The 25,912-nt window shown below is 30.8% G+C and overlaps 2 protein-coding genes across 2 annotated transcripts; one reads left to right on the forward strand and one right to left on the reverse strand.

Moving 5' to 3' along the window:
* Positions 1 to 6,346: 6,346 nt before the first annotated feature.
* Positions 6,347 to 10,138, reverse strand: LOC136089105 (uncharacterized). Its single transcript, XM_065814830.1, has 3 exons — positions 7,333 to 10,138; positions 6,922 to 7,174; positions 6,347 to 6,712 (listed from the first exon to the last, which is right to left on the reverse strand). The coding sequence occupies exons 1-3, from the start codon at positions 9,417 to 9,419 to the stop codon at positions 6,488 to 6,490; spliced, it is 2,565 nt and encodes an 854-aa protein (XP_065670902.1). The 5' UTR covers positions 9,420 to 10,138; the 3' UTR covers positions 6,347 to 6,487.
* Positions 10,139 to 22,958: 12,820 nt separating this feature from the next.
* On the forward strand, positions 22,959 to 25,592 carry LOC136087946 (uncharacterized). Its single transcript, XM_065811576.1, has one exon. The coding sequence runs from the start codon at positions 22,959 to 22,961 to the stop codon at positions 25,590 to 25,592; it is 2,634 nt and encodes an 877-aa protein (XP_065667648.1).
* Positions 25,593 to 25,912: the final 320 nt, after the last annotated feature.

Genomic DNA, 25,912 nt, shown 5'->3' on the forward strand with positions numbered 1-25,912 from the left:
AAGTTTTACTTGAAAGTTACAACAACGTTTTGTTAATATTTGAGCAAAACTTTCTAACAGTGAGATCATTTCACCAACCTGATATTGCAACAACATGACATCTAACTATTCTATGTTACTCGCTTTCTTGAACAAGCTTTCATCAGTATAACCTATTTGCATGCGTTCTATCAGATGCTTTTTTTTTTTTCTTGTAGAAATTACAGATTTTTAAATCTAATCAAATATAAATAATTCTAAGTATTAAAAAGAGAGATGAACTAATATATGTATTTGAACAGTATAAAAATATTTGTATTTGAACTAATATATGGTTTCTCACCTTTAAGTAGGTTTTTAATGGAGGTCAATATGTATTCAATTGACTGGTGTGAAGTGTGAGTAGAACCTCTGGTGTAAGCAATGTGAGGGGGTGCCAAAAACTCTTACATTGATGACTACAACAAAAACACAAAAAGTTTTTAAAAATATATAGTTTCTAGTTTATTATGATTATACAAATATTTATAACTTAGTTATCTTTAATTATAGTTATACTACTTAACGACAAACAAATTAAGCGTACTGAAGGTAAATTTTTTCTTCGAGATCGTTTAGTACTGACATAAAGCTTTCACTGGAATTTCTTTGGTGTTGCATCTCTCTCAAATCATTCAAGTCATTTTTAAAATTTTTATATCTAATATTAATATTAAAATATTTTAACTTAAATGATTTTTATCTAGAAACATGTTTAATACTTTAATATAAATAGTTATTTTTCGCGAAAAAACGCCGATATTTGGCAGTATTTTCACAAAATTTCTTCGCGTTTATCAACTACAGGTAAATGTTTACTTGCAGTTGATAAAATTCCCATTTTGTATCTTTTGCAATCCTGATTGGAAATCTGTCTCTTGCGACACATTCCTCTCAATAAAGTAATGCTACATTTTAGCCACCAACACTCGTTGTTTATATTCAAGCATTTCTTTGGAGCATACTCCACAGTAGTGAACGGAAACTTTCGGCTTCGGCCGAAACCGAAACCGAAATTTCTGCTTCAATAATTTTTTTACTTTTCCTGTTTCGGCCGAAATTTCGGTTCAAACCGCAACCGAAATGAGCCGAAACTTTTATAAGATTTTTTTTTAAGTTTTAATTTAGAGTGGGATCATGACGGTTTCCTAATTGTAATCGTTTGTTAGTAAATCAATTTTTAATTATAACAATTGTAGAAATTTGAATTGAAATCAAGTTACATAATAGTTTTAAATTACTATTCGCAAAATCATTCTTAAAATGAATTAACATTTAAGTAAAGCAACCCAAACCAATAATTTCATCAAAAGTTTCTCAGTACTAAATTTTACAATAGAAAATAATCGACAAAAAACTGGTTTATGGAATCATTTTACCGTGACAGGTAGTGATTTCAAACACGGAACTTGCAATATCTGCAATTTGAAAGTATCTCGTGGATCGCACAATCTAAAACTTCAATCACTTAGCGGACTTTCATCACATTTAAGAAGTCATTTACTCTAAAAAATCTCCTAACTAAAAAAGCAATACTCAACTACCGGCAGTCCTGAAAATATACCAACTTCAGATCAAGTTGAGCCTGTTACAATTAAAAAAAGAACAATACCCTTATTTGACACCAGAACAAAACAACAGAGGGCTGAAATGTTGCAATTTGCAATGCCTAGTTGGGTTGACAAAATCTCAAAAATTGATTCAAACTCCGAAGAAGGTCTGAAGTTTCATAGATTTATATTAGAAAACAACATTAAAAGCAAAGTTTGGTTTGGCAAAAGTAGCAAAGAGATTCTTACGACCTCAACCAACATCTACCGAAGTAAAAAGGTTGTTTTTAACTGCTGGAGATATTCTTTCAAATGAAAGAAACAGACTTTTGCCAGAAAACATGAAAAAAAAAATGTATTCCGCAGAGAAAATACTTCAATTATTACCTTTAATTATTGAAATTATAGTTTTTATCAAACTATGTTTCATGGTGATTGCTTAGATATATGTAAAATAGTTGTTTTTGCTTTAATTCGGTGATCTTAAAAGGTTCAGGGATTTTAAACATTCTTTTTCAAATTTCGGCCGAAATTTTGGTTTCGGTTTTGGCTTCACTGAACCGAAATTTCGGTACTTTCGGTTTCGGTTCAAATTTCGGTTTCGGTCGATCACTACTCAACAGTATTTTCATTCAGGATTTGAACAATATAAAACATACCTTTACACTGTAAGTTATATAAACAATATAAACTGTTTATGCACATTATATAAAACTCTAGGAATTAGAAAAAGTAAGGTCAGCAAATATCGTTTATATATATATATGTATATATATATATATGTATATATATATATATATATATATATATACATATATATATATATATATATATATATATATATATATATATATATATATATATATATATATATATATATATATATAACTTGTACATAATTATTTATATAATATTTATATCCATATGTATATATTTTTATAAATTATTATATGCCTATTAAAGATATAAGTAAATAAAATATCAAATATATAAAATCAATAATATAAACAAAGTCGGAGAAAAAATATCAATAACATTAGTAATTTACTTACATTGCTTGCCATTTATTTTATTTCAGAATATTTTTCGCTTAATTTTAGAATATATTTCAGAATAATTTATGTTGGATAACAAGCCTCAAAATTGTCATTACCGCTTATATTTATATTGTATGCCAACAGCTTAAATTTTCACTAAAAAACACTTAAAAAGGTGTGACGTCATGAAATAATCTATAATAGATTAAAATAGTATTATTTAAAAATTTAAAATGGACCGCATTGTTGGATTCCGCATGTGGGCCACACCAATCATCAGTTTATATTTCGATAATCATCAAAAACATAGTTTTACACTTTGATTCCACTTATAAGCACTATGGCCACTATCGGCCACGTATACCTTTCTTGTTGAGTCTCAAAATAGATTTATTTTCAAGTTTAATTTGTTTAAAAGTATTTAATAGAATTTAATATCACCAATACATTTTAATTTCATTCTCTTCTTATTTCTAAGATTTCATTTCTTCAATCTTCATTTAGGTTTAAGTTTTTTAAAAGTGGAACTAATCTAATCATTTAATAGTGAACCTTTTTTAAAAGTTGAAGCAATCTCATCATTTAATAGTGAACCTTTTTTAGAAGATTTTTATCTTCTTTATGACGCAATGATCACACAGGAACTGCAAGCTTTAATAAAAGGTCTAATAAATGCTTTGTATAAATTTTTTACTAATTTTATTTCAAATACACAGAAATTTATATGAAATTTGTAAAAAGATTTCAACATAGTCACCATTAAATTTCATTAAACAACCTTAATGTAGAGCAAAAAAGTACTTGCCTTAAGAAATCTGCGGTATGCCTGGTCCCATAAACAATATTGGTAAAGAATGCGACGTAAACTCCGAGACAGGGCCAGTAGAAGCCTTTAAATATCCCCCCCCCCCTCCCCTCCTTAAAAAAAAATAAAAATAACACTAAGATTGAGCACAAAACAATCTTTTTTTCTTTTCAAATTTGTTGCAAAAATTTTTTTCACTTTTCTGCTCTTTAGGTTCATTTCTACTTGATGAATATTGTAATCTTGGATTTTTATTTTCTTAATGCATGATAAGACACTTTATTTTAAAATTAAAACTGAAATGCTATTTAAACAAGCTGATGCTCTATTAAGATCCCTTTATAAACTGTTATCGCGAATGTTATCGTTTAAAATAAGTTTGGGACGTTATTTATATATTTATATTTAATATGTCAGTTTTAAATGTTTTGCATATTATTTAAAATATGTTTGGTTTGTCATTTACAAAATGTTTCGCAAATCATTTGTAAAATGCTTGGCACGTTATTTAAAAAAATGCTTGGCATGTCATTTCTAAAAACCACAAGTAGCAAGATCAAAGAATTAAAAGGTATCTAAAATATCTACGATCGGGTACAAAATGCCTTTTAAAAATCTAAAAATAGCTCATATACAGATATGTTTTTACATAAGTTATATAAAATATGTATATATTTCTAGGCACTTTACTTAAATTGACCGTCATGTTAAAACGCCTTATGTTTCTTTTAATTAATTATACTAACTGTCCGGACCCGTAAAATACGGGTTCTGGTAAATCTTTTACACACCGATCTTTTCTATACTTATTCCTTACTTCAATATTTTTTAGTAAGAGGTAGACAAATAATTATATACATATAGAAAAACTATATCAGTTGTTTACTTTTTAAAGCTATAAAAAAAGCAGCTTATTAGAACCCTTGCCCCGTTTATTATGAGGAAAGTTTGTATAATAAAGTTTGTATGTAAAATCTTTTTTCTATAAGAAAGAAAGTAGTCTTTTTAATGTGTGTTAAATGCGCAGACCTAACTAATTACTTAATGACATTAATAACATGAGTGTCTCTGTCGTGACGTATGCGAAACAAATTTCTAATGGTGATTTAACGTTTTTAGAAATTTTAGAAAGCTTTTTAAAATATTCTCTCCCTTTCGTTTGTTATTTTATATAATATCTTTTCATATGATATTCTTATACTATCTATGAAACTTTAAAAATGTTTTATTTGTTTTCTTGAATATTGGAAAAGGGTTGAAAGCCACGCGAAGCAATTCAACCACTTTCGCATGCTATATTATCTTTTACCACTGTTTCATAAACAAAGAACTTATTAAATATTATAAAACAGTATATAAATGCTATAAATTAAAATTAAGGAGATATTGCCGCAATGAAAATTTGATATAAAAGTAAATCTGCAAAATTTGATACAATTTTTAATAGTTTACTTAACTTGAAGCTCACATGTTAGATATTTGTATAGTTCACATAGATAAAATGCGAATCATTACGGACTGTGGTTTCAAAAGTATACCAAAAAGAGCTTTGTAAAATAAAAGATATTTTGATTTGCACATTAACAAATTAACAATTTTCAATAGTTTTCAATTGTGTCTATTGAACAAGCAGGTCATCTGATTAATCTAAAAAACAAAATAATCGATTATTAAAAAAAGGAAAAAATACACCACATGTATTAACTGGAAATCAAATTATTCATTCATAATAACGAAACAAAATATATAAAAAAGTTTCAACTCCATATGCATAATCAATAAACAATTGCATATTTATAATTATAGAATAGATATATAAAATAAATAGATTAGCCAATTACAAAAATACTAATTATAGATGAAGCGCATTTTTTTCCCACCGCTCCAACTCATAATTTACTTTTTACAGGATTCATGCTTCTTATTTGTAATAATTTAAAAAAAAGGTAGGCGGGGGAGGGGGGCAAGAATTTACTTTTGCCCTAAAATTGGGTATTGTGAGATGTGGGCCCTCTGTTTGATAGAAATTAAAATACAAATAATTAATATCGGTATTTTTATTATTAAGACTGATTAAATGGTTTCCTAAATAGAAGAAAACAAGTCTTCAAACAGATATCCCCTAAAAACAAATTTTAATTTATTTTAGTGTTAAAAATAAAAATTAAAACCCTTGGTATTTCCAAAAAAAACCGTTCAACTTAGATTATGGAAGCAAATACTTTTCAATCAAATACAAATACTTAAGAGCCGTTTTTTCTAAGAATCAGGCAAATTCCTGAAACTGTGGAAGTGACCTCCTCCAAATTGCTTGAATTTTTTATATATTGATCAGAATATAGAGAAAACCTGTTGGGGAAAAAAAAAATTTTCAAAAATGTTTCGTTCACTCGGAATCTGGGCTTAAATTTTTGAGATTTTTTAAAAATTTTTAGAAATTTAGTTTTTGCCACCTTTGAACCCATTTTTTTGGCAAGGCAAAAAGTTGCACATAGCTTTTGTAGTTAATATCAGACGTAACCCAAAAGCTCTCTCCAAAAAATATAAAAAAGTTGCGTGACACTGTGCGGTTGGCTAATTATCATAGTTCAAAAGTACAAAATCAATCAGTTTTGTCAACTTTTAATCGGAGTTAATTCTAGCGGCGAAGTGTTGCACACAATTTTTCTTTTAGGATTTGAAATTATCAAAGGTATTGAGTCTAAAAATGCAAAGAAAGTTATGTGATACCTAAGGCCTATTATTATATTAAGGCTTGAAATTGGAAAAAAATGTTTTAGTATACTTACAAAATGAACCATTACGGCAGAGGCGCTTAGTTTTGTAAAAATGTAAACATATCCAACTGTCAATACAAAAAGGTCCTAACATAATAATAAAAAAAATTCGTGTGATTTTGTCACACGCATGATATAACATGAATTAAAAACTGAACAAAAATCTAACATCAAGATAACTATATTGCTAATTAAATAAAACATAAATCAAACATTTAAATGTTTTTCCATTTAAAAATTAGTTTTTCATTTATTAATAGAGTCATTTACACACATTATCCACCACATCACACATAATTTCTACTCTGCTGCAGTAAGTTTCTCTAAGAATAATGATATGACTGTATTATAGTCTTCTTCGGATAATGAATAATTGCCACAACCACTGATTAGAAAAGGAGCTTTTACTAAACAGATAATTTTATCAGTTTGGTTATTTGTCTCCTCGGTAGTAACTGGCCAGCGAAAAGTATTCTTCTCTTGCCCGTTAATCATACAATTAACTCTGATCCCAGTTATAGATACCTAAAAGTATTAGCGCAACATTTAAAATAATATAATAAAGAGTTTATGATTTGTTTAATTTTGCTTACATTCAATAAAACCTGTAAAGTCTTATATAATGTCATTCTGAAATTATTTTTACATTTTATTTATATTCCTTTTATTTTAGAGCACTGTTTTGTAAAACAAAATAAAAACTTGAAACTAATATATACTTTGAATAATATTACCTCCACAATATATCCAATATTCCATTGTTTTTCATATGCAACAGCAACCCAATCATTCACTTTCCATACAAGACAAATTTCTTTTGCAAGATTGGCGATGTCTTCCTCATATTTATTATCATCTTCATTGTCTCCTGCCAGATTAAAGTCATCATTTTCGCCATAAACTTCTTTGTTATCGTTAACCTGACTATTTTCATTATTTTCTGTTGTCGGTTCTACCAGCTTACCTTTTCTTTTCAGGTTACTAAATCTATAACAATATCAATTGTACATATTTTTAAACATATGTAAACAAACACACAAAATTATAACTTTCACCTAAATTTTAATTTCATATTTGTAAAAGAACTATTTAACAGTCAGAAACATAATCTAATTTGCAAAAGTTTTGATAGCAACAATGCCTACCTTGAAAATAAAGATCTTATCTGTTGGCTAGTTACATATTGATCAGGCGGAAGTTCTCTTCTCAGCTGCATGTGAACCTGCTCAGGGCTCATTTTATTACCTGATTCTTCTCCACGAATAAAGTATTTATACAACAGTTCTTTCTGCTGATTTGAAAATCTAAAAGAACTTCGAACTGGTAATGCCCAACCTTGCAATAGAAAAATGTTCATGCAATGTGGTTTGTCTTTTACGGAAGCACTGTTAGAGGATGAAGAAATTGGCATATTTGGTTGTGAAGTAATTTTCATCTTATGAACAAACGAGTTGCGAACTTTATCCAATGATGTTAATGATTTCGGAACTGTATGAAGACCGGATAGCATGTGTTCTTCTAACTCAGCATCGCTTTCAAATGATAAAGTACAATTCATTTCAGTGCAAAATCTTAATGAATATAATTGCCTGTCACTTCTTTTCTGTATTTCCTTAAGTGACTTGTTACGCTTAATTGAATTATCTGTTTTGCTATATGGCAACAACAACTTAATCGAGGGTTGAATTTTAAGATTTCCATACTCTTGTTCAATTCCCTCACCGATACTGAAATAACGCCACATCTTCATACTTTTCTCACCAAACTCAAATGAGTGATAGTTGCTAATGTTCTTAATCTTTGGTCCAGTAACTACAGTTTTATCATTGCTAATTTGAGCAACTGCTACTTTTGCATCTTTAGCGCCAAAACTATAATGCATAGCCTTGTGTATATCTTCAGCAGTCAAAAGATTATTACCAGAGTCAACGTAACTCCTTAAAATTGTCTTTACAACTGCACTCTCCCTGTCACATTGATCTTTTCCACAACAGGGTTCATTATAATCATATCTCAGCAACTTTATATCTCTCTCTTTGCATACATTGTAGATTGCTTCAGCTGAAAGATTTCCCTGATAGCAGCCGGCATTATCAGATTTGGTAAACATTTTCTTGATATGCGGTTGATCAATTCTGAATTGGTCTAAAACTGCAGTGGCTAACGAAACAACATCACCTATTCCCTGATCACACCTATACATTGAAGTAAAGTAAACACGTTTGAATAACTTTCCTGCTATTTTTATGAAGAATATATCCACATGTAAACTCATTCCTTTCTTGCCAAAATACTCTCTTTGGCCCTCTCTGTATCGAACCGGAAGAATTTTTTGACAAAAATCTTTAAGCCAGAAAGCAGTTTCATCGTTTAATTGCTTAAAAGCTTCGATTTTTGCCTTTTTCTGTTGAGAATCTCTCATCAGGTGTTTTATGTAGTTGAATACATCCTTTACAGCAATTTCCAAATCATAAATAGAATCAGCATCGTCAGAATTTTGAATTGTTAGTTCTTTGATCATCTCGATAGCTTTGCACAAATCATAGCAATCGGCACATACCACTTCTGATATCTCTGTGTTGGATTGAAGATTTTTTTCAGATGGATCTGATAAGGCATGTTTTGAGCTATGAGAAGAAATGTTTGAGTCATTGACACTACAATTGGTTTGATAACTTGTTTTCAAATACCTTTTTCCTTTTTCAAGGGCAGCTTCGAGAGATTTAGAACTAAATCTTTGTGCCAATTTTTGTAATGTTTGAAAACCATTCATGCCTGAAGCAGTAACATCATCTAATCCAGCTAAGCTTTTTCGACTTGAAGGTTTTATTGCATGCAATACTTTCCACAAACTTGAATCAGATAATGGTATATAATTGTTTTCACTACAACTTTTTCGATAGAACATGATAGCGTGGCTATATTTTGTCGTCAGTATTGCATGCACTATCTTTTGTTCTTCACCGCTGTCGTATTTTAATTTGGTTATTCCATAAGCAACATCATGCAAAGTACCGCTTGTAAATATAAAGTCTAAGAAATGTTCACACTTTGTTTGATCAAGACTAGATCGGACGAATACTTTTTTCTCTGGAAATGCCAACCCTTTATGAGATGCATGCCATTTTCTTGCTGTTTCTATACGATGTTTGGTACACTCAAATGTGTTCATTATAAACTTTTTGGTATACTTGGTATGGTATAATAATGAGAGGATAACTAACTTTCCCATGGAATCACATGCTTATATACTTTCTGAGCACGAATAATTTCAATTGGGAGAGGGCTATTTATTTCATCAACATTTTTACTGTTAAGAAAATCTATAAGTATTTCCTCTTGTCCAGGAGCAACAGCTTCCGCAAATTTTTTCTTTAATAAGTTTTCTAGGCGAACATACTTGCGTTTTAACTTATCTTTAGTAGTATCTTCCAGATATTTGAATTTCCTTTTTAATCTAAATTTTATTGGACTTGCGTTAAGAACCTCAGTTACACTCTCACGGCTTCTTAGAGATTCGTCCAAAATCTCCTGTGAAACATTAATTTCACCGGGATCAAATTCTTCATCTGGAGTAGCAGGTGTCATATATGTTTGTTCTTGTTGTGTTTGTGTTTCTGTACATAAATTGGTGTTTTCGTTGACTCTAGATAAAGCAGTTTCTTGCTTTAAATGGGTAAAACACAGCATTGCACCAACTGAAAATACTTCATTGTATCGCTTTGACATTGATATGACGACATGTATTGGTGACGCCCTTAAAGCGGGAGATTTTTTTCCTTTTATATTTAGATGGTGAGGATGAAAGCATGTTTTTGGAGGACTCCATGCAATACCAAACGTGTACCGGTGAAAAACACATATTTGTTCATCCTTTTCAAGATTTCTTTTAAGTCTATTTTCAATAAGTCCATTTTCTTCCCAAATATTATTATCGTTTAATCGCATGACCTAAAAACAATTTTTTAAACAATTATTAAGTGTGTCATTTAAAGCATTGTTTATAATCTGACTCTTCACGAAAAATGTTTACAAGTTTGAAATACATTGTTGTTATTATTAAAATACAATATTGCAAGAGTGTGATTAATTTAGTGATTATTTATTAAAAGAGTGAGGAATTAATTAAAAGAGCTATTTTTTTTTGTTTAAAGAACTTTGTCTCAAAATCTTATTGCAGAGAAGTTATAAAGTATGTAATTATAAAAATTATATTACAGTCTGCGTAAATTTAAAATACATAATTACCTTTAAGTTGATGAGGTGTTTCTTAACATCAACATCTCCCAGCTGATGAATGTAGAACATTTTGTTTATAATTTTATGTTTTTTGAATGATCCACAATTTCCTTTTGAAAAGCAACAACAGTTTTCATAAAAATATTTGTTTTGTTTCATACTCAACTAAAAACAAGTTCTATTTATGCAGTACCTATTTCTCAATAGCAATGATAAAATATCTACTCTATTTATGCAAATTTTAAAGATTGTTAAAATAAAGTTAAGACATTTTTATGGTAAAGTAAACAACCGCCCACTAACTTGTTTCTCCACAATCGTGATATCAGCGATTCTTCTTCCATTCGATCACCACAAGTTATTTGGTTATGACGTAAATTTAAATAATTCACTTCTGATCATGTATTGTTTTTTATTATTATTTATTTCAATTGTTATGATTTCTATATCATAGTCAGAAACGCTTGAATTTTTTCTTAACATTACGTGCAATGTTTTATGTAATGCTAAATGCTAATTTTGGATGATAGAAATTTTATTGTGAGCGAAAACCTCATCTGTGTGTCCAAAAAAATATCTCTTCGTACTTAATCATTTTTAACAATTTGTACCTTTATTTTTAACTTAATATCTAAAGATCACACGAATTTTTTTTATTATTATGTTAGGACCTTTTTGTATTGACAGTTGGATATGTTTACATTTTTACAAAACTAAGCGCCTCTGCCGTAATGGTTCATTTTGTAAGTATACTAAAACATTTTTTTCCAATTTCAAGCCTTAATATATTAATAGGCCTTAGGTATCACATAACTTTCTTTGCATTTTTAGACTCAATACCTTTGATAATTTCAAATCCTAAAAGAAAAATTATGTGCAACACTTCGCCGCTAGAATTAACTCCGATTAAAAGTTGACAAAACTGATTGATTTTGCACTTTTGAACTATGATAATTAGCCAACCGCACAGTGTCACGCAACTTTTTTATATTTTTTGGAGAGAGCTTTTGGGTTACGTCTGATATTAACTACAAAAGCTATGTGCAACTTTTTGCCTTGCCAAAAAAATGGGTTCAAAGGTGGCAAAAACTAAATTTCTAAAAATTTTTAAAAAAATCTCAAAAATTTAAGCCCAGATTCCGAGTGAACGAAACATTTTTGAAATTTTTTTTTTTCCCTAACAGGTTTTTTCTATATTCTGATCAATATATAAAAAATTCAAGCAATTTGGAGGAGGTCACTTCCATTGACTGCCTGATTCTTACAAAAAATGATTCTTAAGAACCTTTTTAATCAAATTCAATACAAATACAAATACGCCAAATAAGCCTATTTTTACCAAATCCAAATACGTATTTGACCCCAAATCTTGGTTAGTGGACAAAATTATTACTCAAAAGACGATTCAAGTCCAGTTAATGTAATTTATTATATAACATAAACAAGTCCTTATTTAATATAACATATGAGTAAATTATTCCTGCATATCTCTAAATCTCTAAAATAACTGAATTAAGAAAGTTAAGTATTTTTAAGCAAATTTATTTTAGCCCCTGATCTCTATAGTAACTGGATAGCACAGCTCCATAGAAAATATTTTGACGCCAAAATTGCTTTATTGGGAAGCCAACATTTTAATTCCCGTAAGCTTTAAGTTGAGTTTTTCGAATAAACGCTTTAAACTATGCACAGTTTCAGGAAAAGAACTAGGTGCCTAATTTAAAGCGTGCTTAAGAAAGTGCTTAAGAAGTGATAGTTCAGGAGCTTGTTGTAAAAATAAAACAATCAAGAACTTTCATGTATAAATAGTTAACACTGCTCTCTTTATTAAAAACAGTATTATTATAATTATATCTCTTTCGTAGTGTTTATTATAGAGAATATTATAATCATCTACAATATTTCTTTTATAATTATTATTATATATATCAGTTACTTTTTATTAATTAATATTCATATATATATATATATATATATATATATATATATATATATATATATATATATATATATATATATATATATATACATATATATTACATATATATATAGAAATTACATACAAATGTATATCAGTATGCACCTTTTGATTCTTAATTGCCAGCTGCAAAATGACTGAGGCTTGTAATATATTTGCAAGGTAAACAGCTTACGCAATGTTGTATGAATCATAAGTTGGGCAATCTGAGTGTAACACAACCCAAAGATTCCATTTTATAGTAAATAGTAAATATATACATTCTTAACATATATAATATAAATATATATATATAGGGGCAAGGCGCCTATGATGGTATACTTAACTTTGAACCTTCATTATTCAGTATCCTGAAGACCAATAATAAAAGTTTTGATATGGATACATTCCTTGTTACATCTAAAACAATAATTACCCTCGGAATTTTCATCAGTTTTATTTTTTTTATAAGTTATTCTTATGGTAAAAAAAAGCACAAGTATGCCATCATAGGCAACCACTGCTCCTATGATGGTATAGGGGAGGATGGGGCTAGTTAGGATCGAGGGTAACTTAATGATTTCATTTAACCTTAGAGTCTTCCCTCAGAAAAGCCAGAAATTACTCGAAACCATCCTAATTTACCATTTCATGCTACACGCCAGCATTGTAAAATTTTGCGCATGCGCATAGGATATATTGCGTTTTACGTATTTTTTGGACCAAAAAAAAAATGATGGAGCATCGCTTTCTTTTAACTTTACTTAAAAATAAGTTTTTTTTATAAAAAAAAGGGTTTTCCCAACTCGTCAATATTTCAACACCCCCAACTCGTCAGTATGCCATCATGGGTAAAAGTCATCATTTTCATTAAAACAAGCCGTGTCTGCTTTGTGCAAAAGATAAAATAAAAGTAATTATTCCACTAAATGCACAAAACTTGAATATAAAATGCATGAAAATTTCATTTCTGCACAGTTAATAGTAAAATCACAATCTTAAATATATGAAGGAAATAAAACTACAACAGCACATCCCAAAATCGATTTTTGTTGATTATAAAAACAATATTTGTGCACAAGGGACGTTTTTTCACTAAAACTAATGTAAAGTCAGTATAATCATGTAGGTCTAATCATTTTTTTCCAAAACCAATTTTAATGGAAATATGACCGGTATGCCATCATAGGTGCCTTTCCCCTATATATATATAAATATATATATATATATATATATATATATATATATATATATATATATATATATATATATATATATATATATATATATATATACATATATATATATATATATATATATATATATATATATATATATATATATATATATATATATATATATATATATATATATATATATATATATATATATATATATATATATATATATATATATTAGGCCATCCCATTTTGACTCTCATGAACGAATTTTATTTCACGGAGTGTCTCAAAATGTTCCTAAGGTATTGGTTTGTTAATGAATTTTTTTTTTTTTATTCTGGATGAGTACTGGATGAGATTTATACTCGCGCCATTCGTTTAAAGTTCAACTTTTTTACATTTTTTGAGTTTTTATGGGCATTTTCAAATGATCAGCGCGAATAGAAACTTATAAACCTTTAACAATTTAATTGCGTCAGTACAAAGAATGGAAGATTTTTTATCCATACTTGTGCGCATTTTTAATATTATCATATTTGTTACCAGGTGGTACTTTAGAAACCCAAAAATCGAGTAATATTTAAAAAAAGCGCAGTTTAGAAAACAATTGTTTATTGAGCTACTTTACAATTTTTAATTTTAAAAAATCTATTATTTCCACCTCAAGTAAGTTTATTATAACAACATAACATAATAATGTATGTTATATTTTATAATTATAGTTAAATAAATTAGGTTATTTAAACATTTATAATATTTTAAATAAACTTTAAAAAAATTTTAAACTTTATACAAATTATGAAAATGTTTATAGTGTTGTAAAACAACGATTAATATTATGAAATTTTGTTTTAAAGCTAGCTATGACAACATATGAGGTGTATCCCTGTCCCAAGAAGGGGTTTAAAAAAAGAAGATCGAGTCGCAAGAAAATGTTCCTAGTTAACGTCACCCTGGATAGAATGGAAACAAACCAGCTGCCCATAAGGATTCACGTTATCCAACGCAACTTATTTTTAAGAGAACAATTTCCAAAGAAAGCACTAAAGGATCTCGCCGCTTGTCCTTTAATGTCTAAAACTTTCCAGTAAGCTTTTAGCTGTAGAAATCAATAGATAAGAACGTTATATTTTATGTCAAATATAGTAAAGACAATTTAATAAGTTATCTTTTTAATTTACGTAAATTCTTCATAGATTAAAATGCGTAACAAACAATGAATTTTGCAATGTCAGTTGTATCCTTTCCGGAATCTTAGATCCTTGGAGAAAGACTAGCTTCAAAGTCATCAATGACAAAAGGATGATGCATCATGTCAAGAAATATGTAGAAAAGTACATAGTATTGAAGAAATCCCAGAAAAAAATTGGGATAAATATTAAATTTTAACATTTTCTAGTCAAACAGCCAGTACTAAGCTAATTTATCGTGAAGTAAATAGTTTACTTTTTCTTGTTTTACTTAATAAAATTAAATTTAAAGGATTATTTTGGGCTGGAGAAGACATTACGCTTCTTGAACGTAGTTTAAAGACTGGTAGCAGATAAGATTGAAGATTTAACCTTCATACGGGACCAGCATGTTCCGAAGATGATTTGATGCATGTTCCGAAGATGATTTTAAGATTGGTAACGTATCAAAGAAGAAGACAGTTAAAAATATGACTCTAAAGGTACCAAAAGACATTTTTTCAAAAACTGCCAGAACTGCTATTGGAATGGGAATATCTACTAACCAGGCAACAGCACTTATCTCTTCTTTTCTTTGCAATGCCGGTGGAGATATAGAAAACGTAACAATACCCCACAGCTCAACTCACAGGATTTTTGATACAATAATAAGAAAAGATGCTGGTGCTCTTAGAGCAAGCATAACCACTATGGGTAAGAAGAGCGACAAACCCATCATTGTGCATTTTGATGGCAAAATTATCAAAGGTTATACGGGTAGCATAGATAAGACAAAAGACCGAATTTGTGTGCTTATAAGGCATAACAATCAGTCCCATCTGTTAGGCGCTCCAGGGTTGGAACACGGCAGTGGTGAGGCTCAGTTCACAGCAATTCAAAATCTATTAGATTCTTTTGATCTAGGGCAGTTCATCCACGGAGTTTGGTTTGACTCCACTTCATCAAACACTGGCTATTTAAAAGGAGCTTGTGCAAGATTAGCTAATTTTCATGGCCAAACATTGCTCTTGTTAGCTTGCCACTATCATGTAGGAGAGCTCCATATAAAAAACTTTTGCAATGAAGTTGCAGTAAACAATTCTGTTGGACCGGAGAATCAACTATTTAAATCTCGAAAGCAGAACTGGCATGGTATTGATGCAAACAACGAGAAGGTGCTGTTAAAATTTAGTCACCAGAATGTTAAGGGTACCTGTTTGGAGAAGCAGGCTCTATTGGCGCTCAAAACTTGCAAGGATCTGATAGATAAAAACAAGTTAAGAAGTAGTCAGGTAAGGTTAAAATAAAGAAATATATTACTTTAAAACAACTTTATGCCAAAATAGAAAGAAGAAACATAAAAGTTTCTAATTAAATTATAAATTATATACATTTAGACTTTTGAGAAGCGCAAAGGTTATTGTGAACTGGCAGAGCTTGTAGTTATGTTCCTTGAAGAAGATCAGACAGTTAGGTATAAAATTCACAAAACCGGAGCTATTTCACACACCAGGTTTAAGACAAAGCATTGTAGTATATGAAGTTCAATTTGCTTCTTCCTAAGATCAGACAGATTCTTTTTCTGAGTGATGAAATTGTCAAAGAGATCAACAGAATGGCTGACTACATTTCTCTTTTCTGGGCATCGTAGTTTTTGACCTGCGAGTTTTCTGATTCTGTAGCTTTTGAAGTAAAATTTAATTTCCTAAACATTTATATATTAGTCTCATAATTTAAGAATAATTTGTTTTAAAAAAAGACTTACTAAATTATTTTAAAATACTGACATAAATAAATGACACTTATTACATTAGACATTAAACGTGTCATTATCAACCTTACTTACTATCTATATTGCATTATTTTTAACTCACACTCTTAGGATCAACAAAACTATTGGTAAATGTGCCATTACAATGCATATGAGCCTGCCGCAGAAGTGGTATTAAAATCATGGCGAAACCATATGTGGTATTTGGATCCATCAACCGTGGTGCTGGCGCTAGCATGTTATAATAAAGATCACTACATCGAAATGGAAAAGATGGCAGAAGTTCTTTATTCAACCCAACGGAGTTGCATTAAAAATGTAAGAACGGGTAGCACCAAAGCTAAAATCCCTTCTGATAGCAGTTTTTTGTTTAATATAGACCAACCACCAGGTCTTGAATCATATATTTCGCAAGATTCATGGTTAATTTTTGATACCCTAGGTCATACTTCTAAAAAATGTCTATGGATAATACTCCCTCAGATTTTTTGGGAAGAATTTCCAGGATACAATGAGTTTCAAAGCTTCGTAAAATCTGTCGAAGTTGTTAACGATTCATCAGAACGTGCAGTAAAACTCATTCAAGATAATGTAGAGCGGGCGAAGAGCAAGGAAAAACTTCAGAACCTTCTCCAAATAAAAAACTCTTGGAAAAAGCCATTTAAAAAGACGAAGAATGGATACAAGGAGTCAGTTACAACGCCTGCTCCCACGCTACTGGCTGTGAGTTAATAATTCAAAACCTTTCCAATATTTCTAATAATTTGAATTACCTTACTATAGACTCTAAACCTTGAAAATGTATTTTAAAAGAATTTAAATTATGTATTTTCTAGAGATATTTGTCTTAAAAGAAAGAATTTATTATATATATAATAAATATAATAGTGCTTAGAGTTCTTACTTTAATATCGGAGGTCCGAGGATTGATGCCGGTTTAGTCATATAAACGACATTCACTAGTAAAAAATTTTCCCGCGGTGCTCTGTGATGAGCACTTAAAACTTAATGAGAATTTAAAATAACACACACAAAATCTAAATAGATATTTTTTGGAATAAATCAACACATTTTGATTTAGTTAAATCTACAGCAAAATATTTAAAGCCCTATAAGAAGTCTTTTGGGGTAACCATTTTGAGTTTGGCTTTGTTTGATCTTAGGGTCCAATAAAAGTAATTTTTTCTAAAACATTATCATTTGATACCAATAAGAAGTAAAAAAAATGAATATTGCACCATGACTGAAAATAACCTCATAGATCAACAAAAAGGCACTTTGAAATAACACAAATGATGATTTTTCTATCAAAATCAGTTAACGGTAGGCATTATATATTTCTTAACTCGAAAAGCACAGTGTTTTTTTTGGTATATGAACACATGAAGAGAATATAAATGAAAAAATTAACTGGGTTCGACATCAGAATCGATTAGCGCCGTTGTGTTGAAAACTGCCCAATTTTGGTCAAAAAAAATTTGACATATAAATATGACCTTTAGGCCACTCATTAGCGACTCCGCATGTGATTTGGTTGTCAAAAAAAAATTAAGGGATGGCCTAATATATATATATATATATATGTATATATATGTATATATATATATATGTGTGTGTGTATATATGTATATATGTATATATATATATATATGTGTGTGTGTATATATATATATATATATATATATATAGATATATATATTTATATATATATATATATATACATATATATATATATATATATATATATATATATATATATATATATATATATATATATATATATATATATATATATATATATATATTTATATATATGTACCCAGCGGGCACAGGACGTTGGAATAACGTTGAAATAACGTTGAAATAACGTTGATTGACGTTGATCGACGTTGATCAACGTTATTTCAACGTTATTCCAACGTCGTGTACCCGCTGGGTATATGTATATATATACATATAGATATATATATACATATATATATATATATATATATATATATATATATATATATATATATATATATATATATACAGATATATTTTTTGAATATTTTTGTTGAAAAATTATATAAATTATTTAAATCAGGTTTTATCTGCAAATTTGCTTACCATTCCAATAAAAAACCAATTCCATTCAAAAATCACAAGCGAAACATAATATGGTTCAACCCACCTTTCAGCACCAATGTTGCAACAAAAATAGGCAGTCGTTTTTTGAACATGGTAGACCTGCACTATCCGGTTGTTCACAAACTTCGTAAGATATTAAATCGAAATACAATTAAAATAAGCTACTCCTGTATGCCAAACATGAAGTCCATCATTCCATCATTAAATCGCACAATCACAGGATATTATATAGCGAAGGTAAAGATGAGGGAAAAACATGCAACAATGTCAACAAACCGATATGTCCTATGAACAATTAGTGCTTATCGAAGATCATCATTTATCAAGCCACTGTGTTGTCAAATAAACCTGATTTCAAAGAAAAAGTATATTTTGGCTTATATAAAACTCCATTCAAATTTTGGTATGCTAATCACCTAAAATCCTTTAACATTAATAAATATAAAAATGATACCGAGTTGTCTAAAGAAATTTGGGACGTAAAAGACAAAATGTTTACACCCTTAATTGTAAAACATTGTAATCCTTGTAACGCTTCGTCAAAAATTTGCAATCTTTGCTTATGCGAAAAGTTCCTTATTTTAACACATAAGGTGATAACTTGTCAAATAAACGAAATAAGATTTCAAAATCAAGCACAAAAATAAATTCCTCTTCACTTTTTTTGACACCGGTGATAAGCTAATATTTTGTCACTACACAGTATTTTGTAATTTTTAGCGGGTTTTTTTGTTTTTGATTTTATATTCAATGGCCGATGATTGCCATATAGGCATGAAAGTTAATGTACCATAGAAAAAGTTGTTTTTTCTTTGTTAATATATATATATATATATATATATATATATATATATATATATATATATATATATATATATATATATATATATATATATTATATTTTATTATTTTTATTAATAATCTGACTGAAAGTAAAAGAGCTCATCTCATTAGAGTCTGTATTCAGCGATTGTTTGATAATGGTGTCAAAGTTATATTAATTACTTGTGAAAGTCCATCTTGTTATTATAGTATTCAATCAGAACTTGGAACTCCATTAAAAATAACAAATATGGTACTTTGATTGCACATCCACTTATAGCAAATGAAAAATATTTATTGCATGTCGAATGCTAAAGCTGATGAGAAAAACATTGGCAGAAATTTATATTTTGTTTGATTTTGAAAAGAAACAAATATACTGGTAGTACATTAAAACTTACAAAAGCTTTAAAATGCAGAGGGTCTGATACTTGGAAATAAACTTAAATCTCAACATATAGATTTGAGGCAGGAGAAAATAATATTAACCTTGCAGCTCAAGTATTTAGTTCCAGTATCTGATCTATCCAATACTGTTAGACTAAACTTAACTTTTTCTATCCTTTTTATTTATTTACTTACTTTTGTATGTAAATAAATGAAAAGGATAGAAAATGCACTTCAAATAATTGAATTTTATAACAAGCATTAATAAATATACGTGCATTTCTCTTATTTTCACTTTTATTTTCGCGTATAATATTTTACCAGATTTATAATTGATTAACCATTATTTATCAGCATACAACTGATAAATGTAAGTTGAATTAATAATAACTTTTAATTTCTATTTCTTTATAATTTATATAAATCTGACATAGGGTTTTTGAAAACCATATCTTTACTCTGGTTATGTTTCTTGCTAAGTGCTTCTGCAAAATAAGATTGCATCAACTGGAGAAATTAAAATCTACAAAAGTTTCTAAGTTTTAAGTCTTATTCAAAAATCAAAGTAAGAAATCACAAAGAATTTATATTTTATAGTTCTGATGATTATCTTTCAATAATGTTTTTGATATACTTTTTGTATTATTGCTATTTGAGAGTCTTTATGTTTCCAAGATAACAATATATTTTGAACATAATTTACGGTTGTATATACAGTGCGGTACAAATTTATAACTAAACCAAAAATTCAAGATCACACAAATAATTAAATAATTATTCAAATTAAATTACTCATTTGCTTTATATCTTACTTGATTAATATTTCATTTGTAATAGAGTCTGGTTTCAATTCGTTAATTGACTTGAAAAATTTTAAAAAATGATGGTGCAAAATTATAACCTCATTTCAATTTTACTCGACTAAAGTCCAAAATATTTTGTATTGCAATTTCAATTTATTATTAATACTTTATTTTATTGCCGCCATTCTGAATAACTTCAAATATTCGATTTGGCATACTTTCCGAATGTTTCCTAAGATCTGCAAGAGATATGTTCTTTCAAACATGTACAATTGCCTTTTACAATTCATCAATATTCAAATATTTTTTCCCTTCTGCATAGTGAATATTGAATATTCTGCATATTGAATTCTGAATTGTTTCCCTTCTTGCTAAGATGCCCTATACGTTTTCGATAGGATTTAAATTAGGTGAAAGCGCTGGCTATTTTAATAATTGAATTTTCTTGCTGGTACCATGATATTTTTACCATGATATTTAATGGTATTATAAGATATTTGACTTTATGAATTGGAGCATTATCTTGCTGCAAAATAAAATTGGTGCTACCAAATTTTGGCCAAATAACATTCAACATGTTTCTATATCCTTTAGCATTTAATTTAGTAGTATAAAAGCCAATCAAAGTTTATCCAAAATAGCCGAATGCACTCCAAGTCCTTACTCCTCCGCCTCCCATAGACCCTTTTTTTGAAAATACTTTCACTTTTCTATTGTCATACCAGTAGTAATTGAAGCCATCTATACCATCCAGATTGAACTTTTTTTCATTGGACGACGCAATTTTTTGCCATTCTTTTTTCCAAGTCATTTTGTCCTTGGCCCATTGAAGATAAATGCATTTATGCGCTGTGGTTAGTGCTCGAGATGTGCATTTTTTTGCATATCTAAGAACGCCTGACTAGTTAATTGCACGATTCACCGTCCATCTTGAGCATTTCAATCCCTAATCAGCGCCATTTCGTCTTGCGGAAATTACTAGCGGCATGCACAATTCGTCGCTGTTGGCAAGCTGTAAGTATAAGTTTTCTACCACTTCGATACTTCGTGCAATAATTAGTTGGATCATTTACAAAATTATTGATTAAATGTGGTGAGAGTCTCAGTTTGCAAGCAATTGCCCTGTTTGATAACCTCAATAACCTGTAGACTTCGATCTTGCCTTTTTCTTCATTGGAGAATATAATTCCTCTTGTGTAATTAGTGTAAATAACTGTATTATATATAAACTATTGTTGTATTGCGACAGAAGGAACGTTGTGGGTGTGTCATTTATTACATTGTATATAACGTTTATAATGTTTATTATACCCTCGGGGGTATTTGCAAATGTATATATATTGAGTAAAGATATTTACAAAGTGTGTGAGAAAAACAAATATAGAATTAATATTACAAGCTATTTCGGCAATGAGTATAGTGATAAAGTTTGCAGATTTGGTGTCGCAATACGATGGTTCGGGTGAGTTTTCAGAATGGATACAGAAATTGGAACTGGTTGCAAAACTTCAAAAAGTTGACGAGTTGCATGTGGTGCTCCCCTTATTTCTCTCTGGCGGAGCGTTTGCCGTATATCAAGGTCTTAGTGATGAAATAAAAGAAGACTACAAAGAAGTGAAAAATGCACTGACTACTGCCTTCTCTGCTTCTCCGCTAACAGCATACGAAGAATTCGTAAATCGCCGTCTTAAAGAGAACGAGTCTGTTGACGTATATCTCGCAGAATTAACGAGGCTGAGCAAGCTAATATCAACTCACGTAAGCGAAGAGTGGATAAGGTGCGCATTCATTCTCGGGTTACCTGACGAAGCAAGAAAACAGCTGCAAACCGCATGCTCAATATCAACAATGTCGCTGTACCAGATCGCTGAAAAATCAAGAAGTTTGGTAATTTTACGTCGTAAAGAATCATGTTTTGTTAGTTGCGTGAATCCTGTTGCCATCAGTCCAAGGCAGGTTCCTCAAGGACGCGGAAGAAAGACCGTAACTTGCTACCGTTGCGGCGAGGATGGACATATCAGTCGAAATTGTAGCGAAGAAATTGACAAGAAGAGGTGCTTTGTGTGTGGAATGGACAATCATCTGGCCCTGCACTGCTATAAAAAGTGTACAAACTCAAAAAACGTGGAAGGGAAGCCACCCGTTTTTGTGCGAGCGGCTTCCCACAAAATTTAAAACCGCCAACTCTCTGCGTATATGTTAATGGAAGAAAAATAAAAGCATTGTTGGATACTGGATGCTCCAAATCCATTTTAAGTCGGGAAATTATAAACGAAAAAAATGTCAAACTCGCAAAAGAAAAGGTTGTTATGATGAATGGAAACTCAATTGAAATAAAACACCAGATTGTTGTTAATCTTTCTATAAATGATACCACCATCGATTTGGAATGCCTGGTGGCAGACATTGTTCCCGAATATCAAATGCTACTTGGTATGGACGCAATACGACTGCTTGGAGGTGTCCAAGTCGGGAGGGACGGCGAAACCATAAACTTCAATGTGGAACAACTAACTATCGGTGCTACTGCTGTTTCTCAAGAAAAAACGAGTGAAGTATCCTCGTCTACTATTCTAAAGCTGATTGATAAAGACTTCGTAGCAGAATTCAAAAATGGCAGTTGGAGCGTGTCTTGGAAATGGCTGATGGAACCACCAACGTTAACTAACAAAATTCCAAACTATCATATCTCTGAGGACGTTAAAAGTGAGTACGCAATGGAAATAAGTGAATGGATAGCACAGGGATGGCTGAAACCATTTGAAGGGAGATGTAATGGCATCATTCCATTGATGGCAGTAACTCAACGAAATAAGTTAAAAATACGTCCGGTGATGGACTACCGGGAGTTGAATCAATTTGTATCCAGTCATACTGCAGATGGCGATGTTTGCAGTACCAAACTTCGCAACTGGAGAAAGTTGGGAGAAAATCTTGAGATAATCGACTTAAAGAAAGCGTACCTGCAAATTCGTGTCGACGAAGCATTATGGAAATATCAAGTTGTGGAATATGAAGGGCAGCGTTACTGTCTAACAAGATTGGGTTTTGGTTTAAATGTGGCGCCCAGAATAATGACTAAAATCTTAAAAAAGGTATTATCCTTAGATAAATTTGTCGAGTCTGGGACGGATTCATTTATTGATGATATCATTGTCAATAATAACATAGTGTCAAGTTGCAGAGTTCAAGAACTCTTGAAAAAATATGGCTTGGATTCTAAGTTGCCAGAAAAACTTGTCGGTGGTCGTGTGCTTGGATTGCGAGTGTACAAACAATGCAACCAAGTCCGTTGGAAACGTGACAACATACCCAAAGTTCCGGAAGGAAAAATGACACGTCGGCAAATCTTTTCTTGGTGCGGACAGCTAACCGGGCATTTTCCAATAGCAAATTGGCTGCGCCCTTCGTGCAGCTATCTAAAAAGAGTTTCGAGTAGTTGTGGATGGGACTCTTTGGTGAACGAACGAGTTGTTAAATTAGTAAGCAGTTTGAATGAAAGACTTACAAAAGAAGATCCCGTTCATGGGTCATGGAACGTCAAAAACATTTCTGAAGCAACAGTGTGGTGCGATGCAAGCAGTTTAGCTGTTGGCATAGTTTTGGAAGTGGCTGGGGAAATAGTAGAAGACTGTTCGTGGCTGAGGAAACAAGATGATACGGCTCACATTAATCTTGCAGAGTTAGAAGCCGTGATAAAAGGAATTAATCTAGCAACAAAATGGGGATTCGAATGTATTAACATAAAGTGTGATTCGGCTACTGTTGTCGGTTGGTTGAGATCCTTAATTATCGGTGACAAACCCGTTCGAGTACACGGTCTTGGAGAACCACTTGTCCGTCGCCGGTTGTCATTAATTGAAGACCTTGTGAAGGAATGCAATATAAAATTAAAACTTTTCCTGGTAAAGTCAGCAGAAAACAAAGCCGATGCTCTTACGAGAGTACCACAGAACTGGCTGCATGCAAACCATTCTGCAATGACAGCAAACGTTGTACCGCCTGATGTGAAGTCGTTTCATAATCTTCATCACTTTGGAGTCAATCGAACACTTTATTTGATGAAACAAACATATCCGAAGGAGAAAGTTTGCAGAAAAGACGTTGAATCAGTCGTGAAAAGTTGCGAAAGATGTTTATCGGTGGATCCTGCGCCGATTAGATGGGAAGAAGGAAATCTTGAAGTTGGAAAGAGCTGGCATCGTTTGGCTATTGACATAACCCACTACAAATCAGAGATTTACTTGTCTATTATTGACTGTGGAAAAAGGAGCAAGTTTGCAATTTGGAGAAGGCTACAGAACGAGAAAGAAACAACAGTGTGCTTCCATTTAGAAGAAATATTCCGAGAAAGAGGACCTCCGTGGCAAGTTCTACTTGACAACAGCAAGACTTTTCGCTCAAAACTCGTTGGTGAATTATGCGCAGATTGGGGAGTGTCCACCTTGTTTCGTTGCGCTTACAGGCCATCTGGAAATGGAATTGTTGAACGTCATCATCGCACAATCAAGCGCATGGCAGCCAGAAGTGGCAAAGACCCGTTAAAAATGGTATATTGGTATAACATAGCTCCCAGAAAAAATGGCGAGGAAACATCGCTCCCCTACAAAGCTATATTTTCCTACGAGTGGAAACCACACACAATTTCTGCCAAAACTAACGCGGAAGTTCTCCACAACTATACACAAGGACAAGAAGTATTTGTAAAACCACCTGACTCAAAATGCACGAGCGAATGGAACAGAGGAAGAGTCTCAGATGAAGAACGAGGAGTTTCGGTAGAAATCAATGGATTGCCGAGACACATGTCGGACGTCCGTCCTGCTCCCATTGTAGCTGACTTGTCTATCAGAGAATCGGAAGAACCCATCGCGGATAACCTAAATCTCCGAAGATCGACGCGAGTGCGGAGGTTTCCGAATAAGTATGCGGACTTTGTGATCTAGAGATCAAGGGGTGTTGTAATTAGTGTAAATAACTGTATTATATATAAACTATTGTTGTATTGCGACAGAAGGAACGTTGTGGGTGTGTCATTTATTACATTGTATATAACGTTTATAATGTTTATTATACCCTCGGGGGTATTTGCAAATGTATATATATTGAGTAAAGATATTTACAAAGTGTGTGAGAAAAACAAATATAGAATTAATATTACATCTTGGCATTCATTAGAATATATTTTATAATTTTAAAATGGAATAAATTTAATTTAAAAACGGAATTTACTGCTATTTTTTGATGGTTTTGATGTAATTTAGTT

The sequence above is a fragment of the Hydra vulgaris genome, chromosome 12 (assembly GCF_038396675.1).
Source record: "Hydra vulgaris chromosome 12, alternate assembly HydraT2T_AEP".
Lineage (NCBI taxonomy): Eukaryota > Metazoa > Cnidaria > Hydrozoa > Anthoathecata > Hydridae > Hydra > Hydra vulgaris.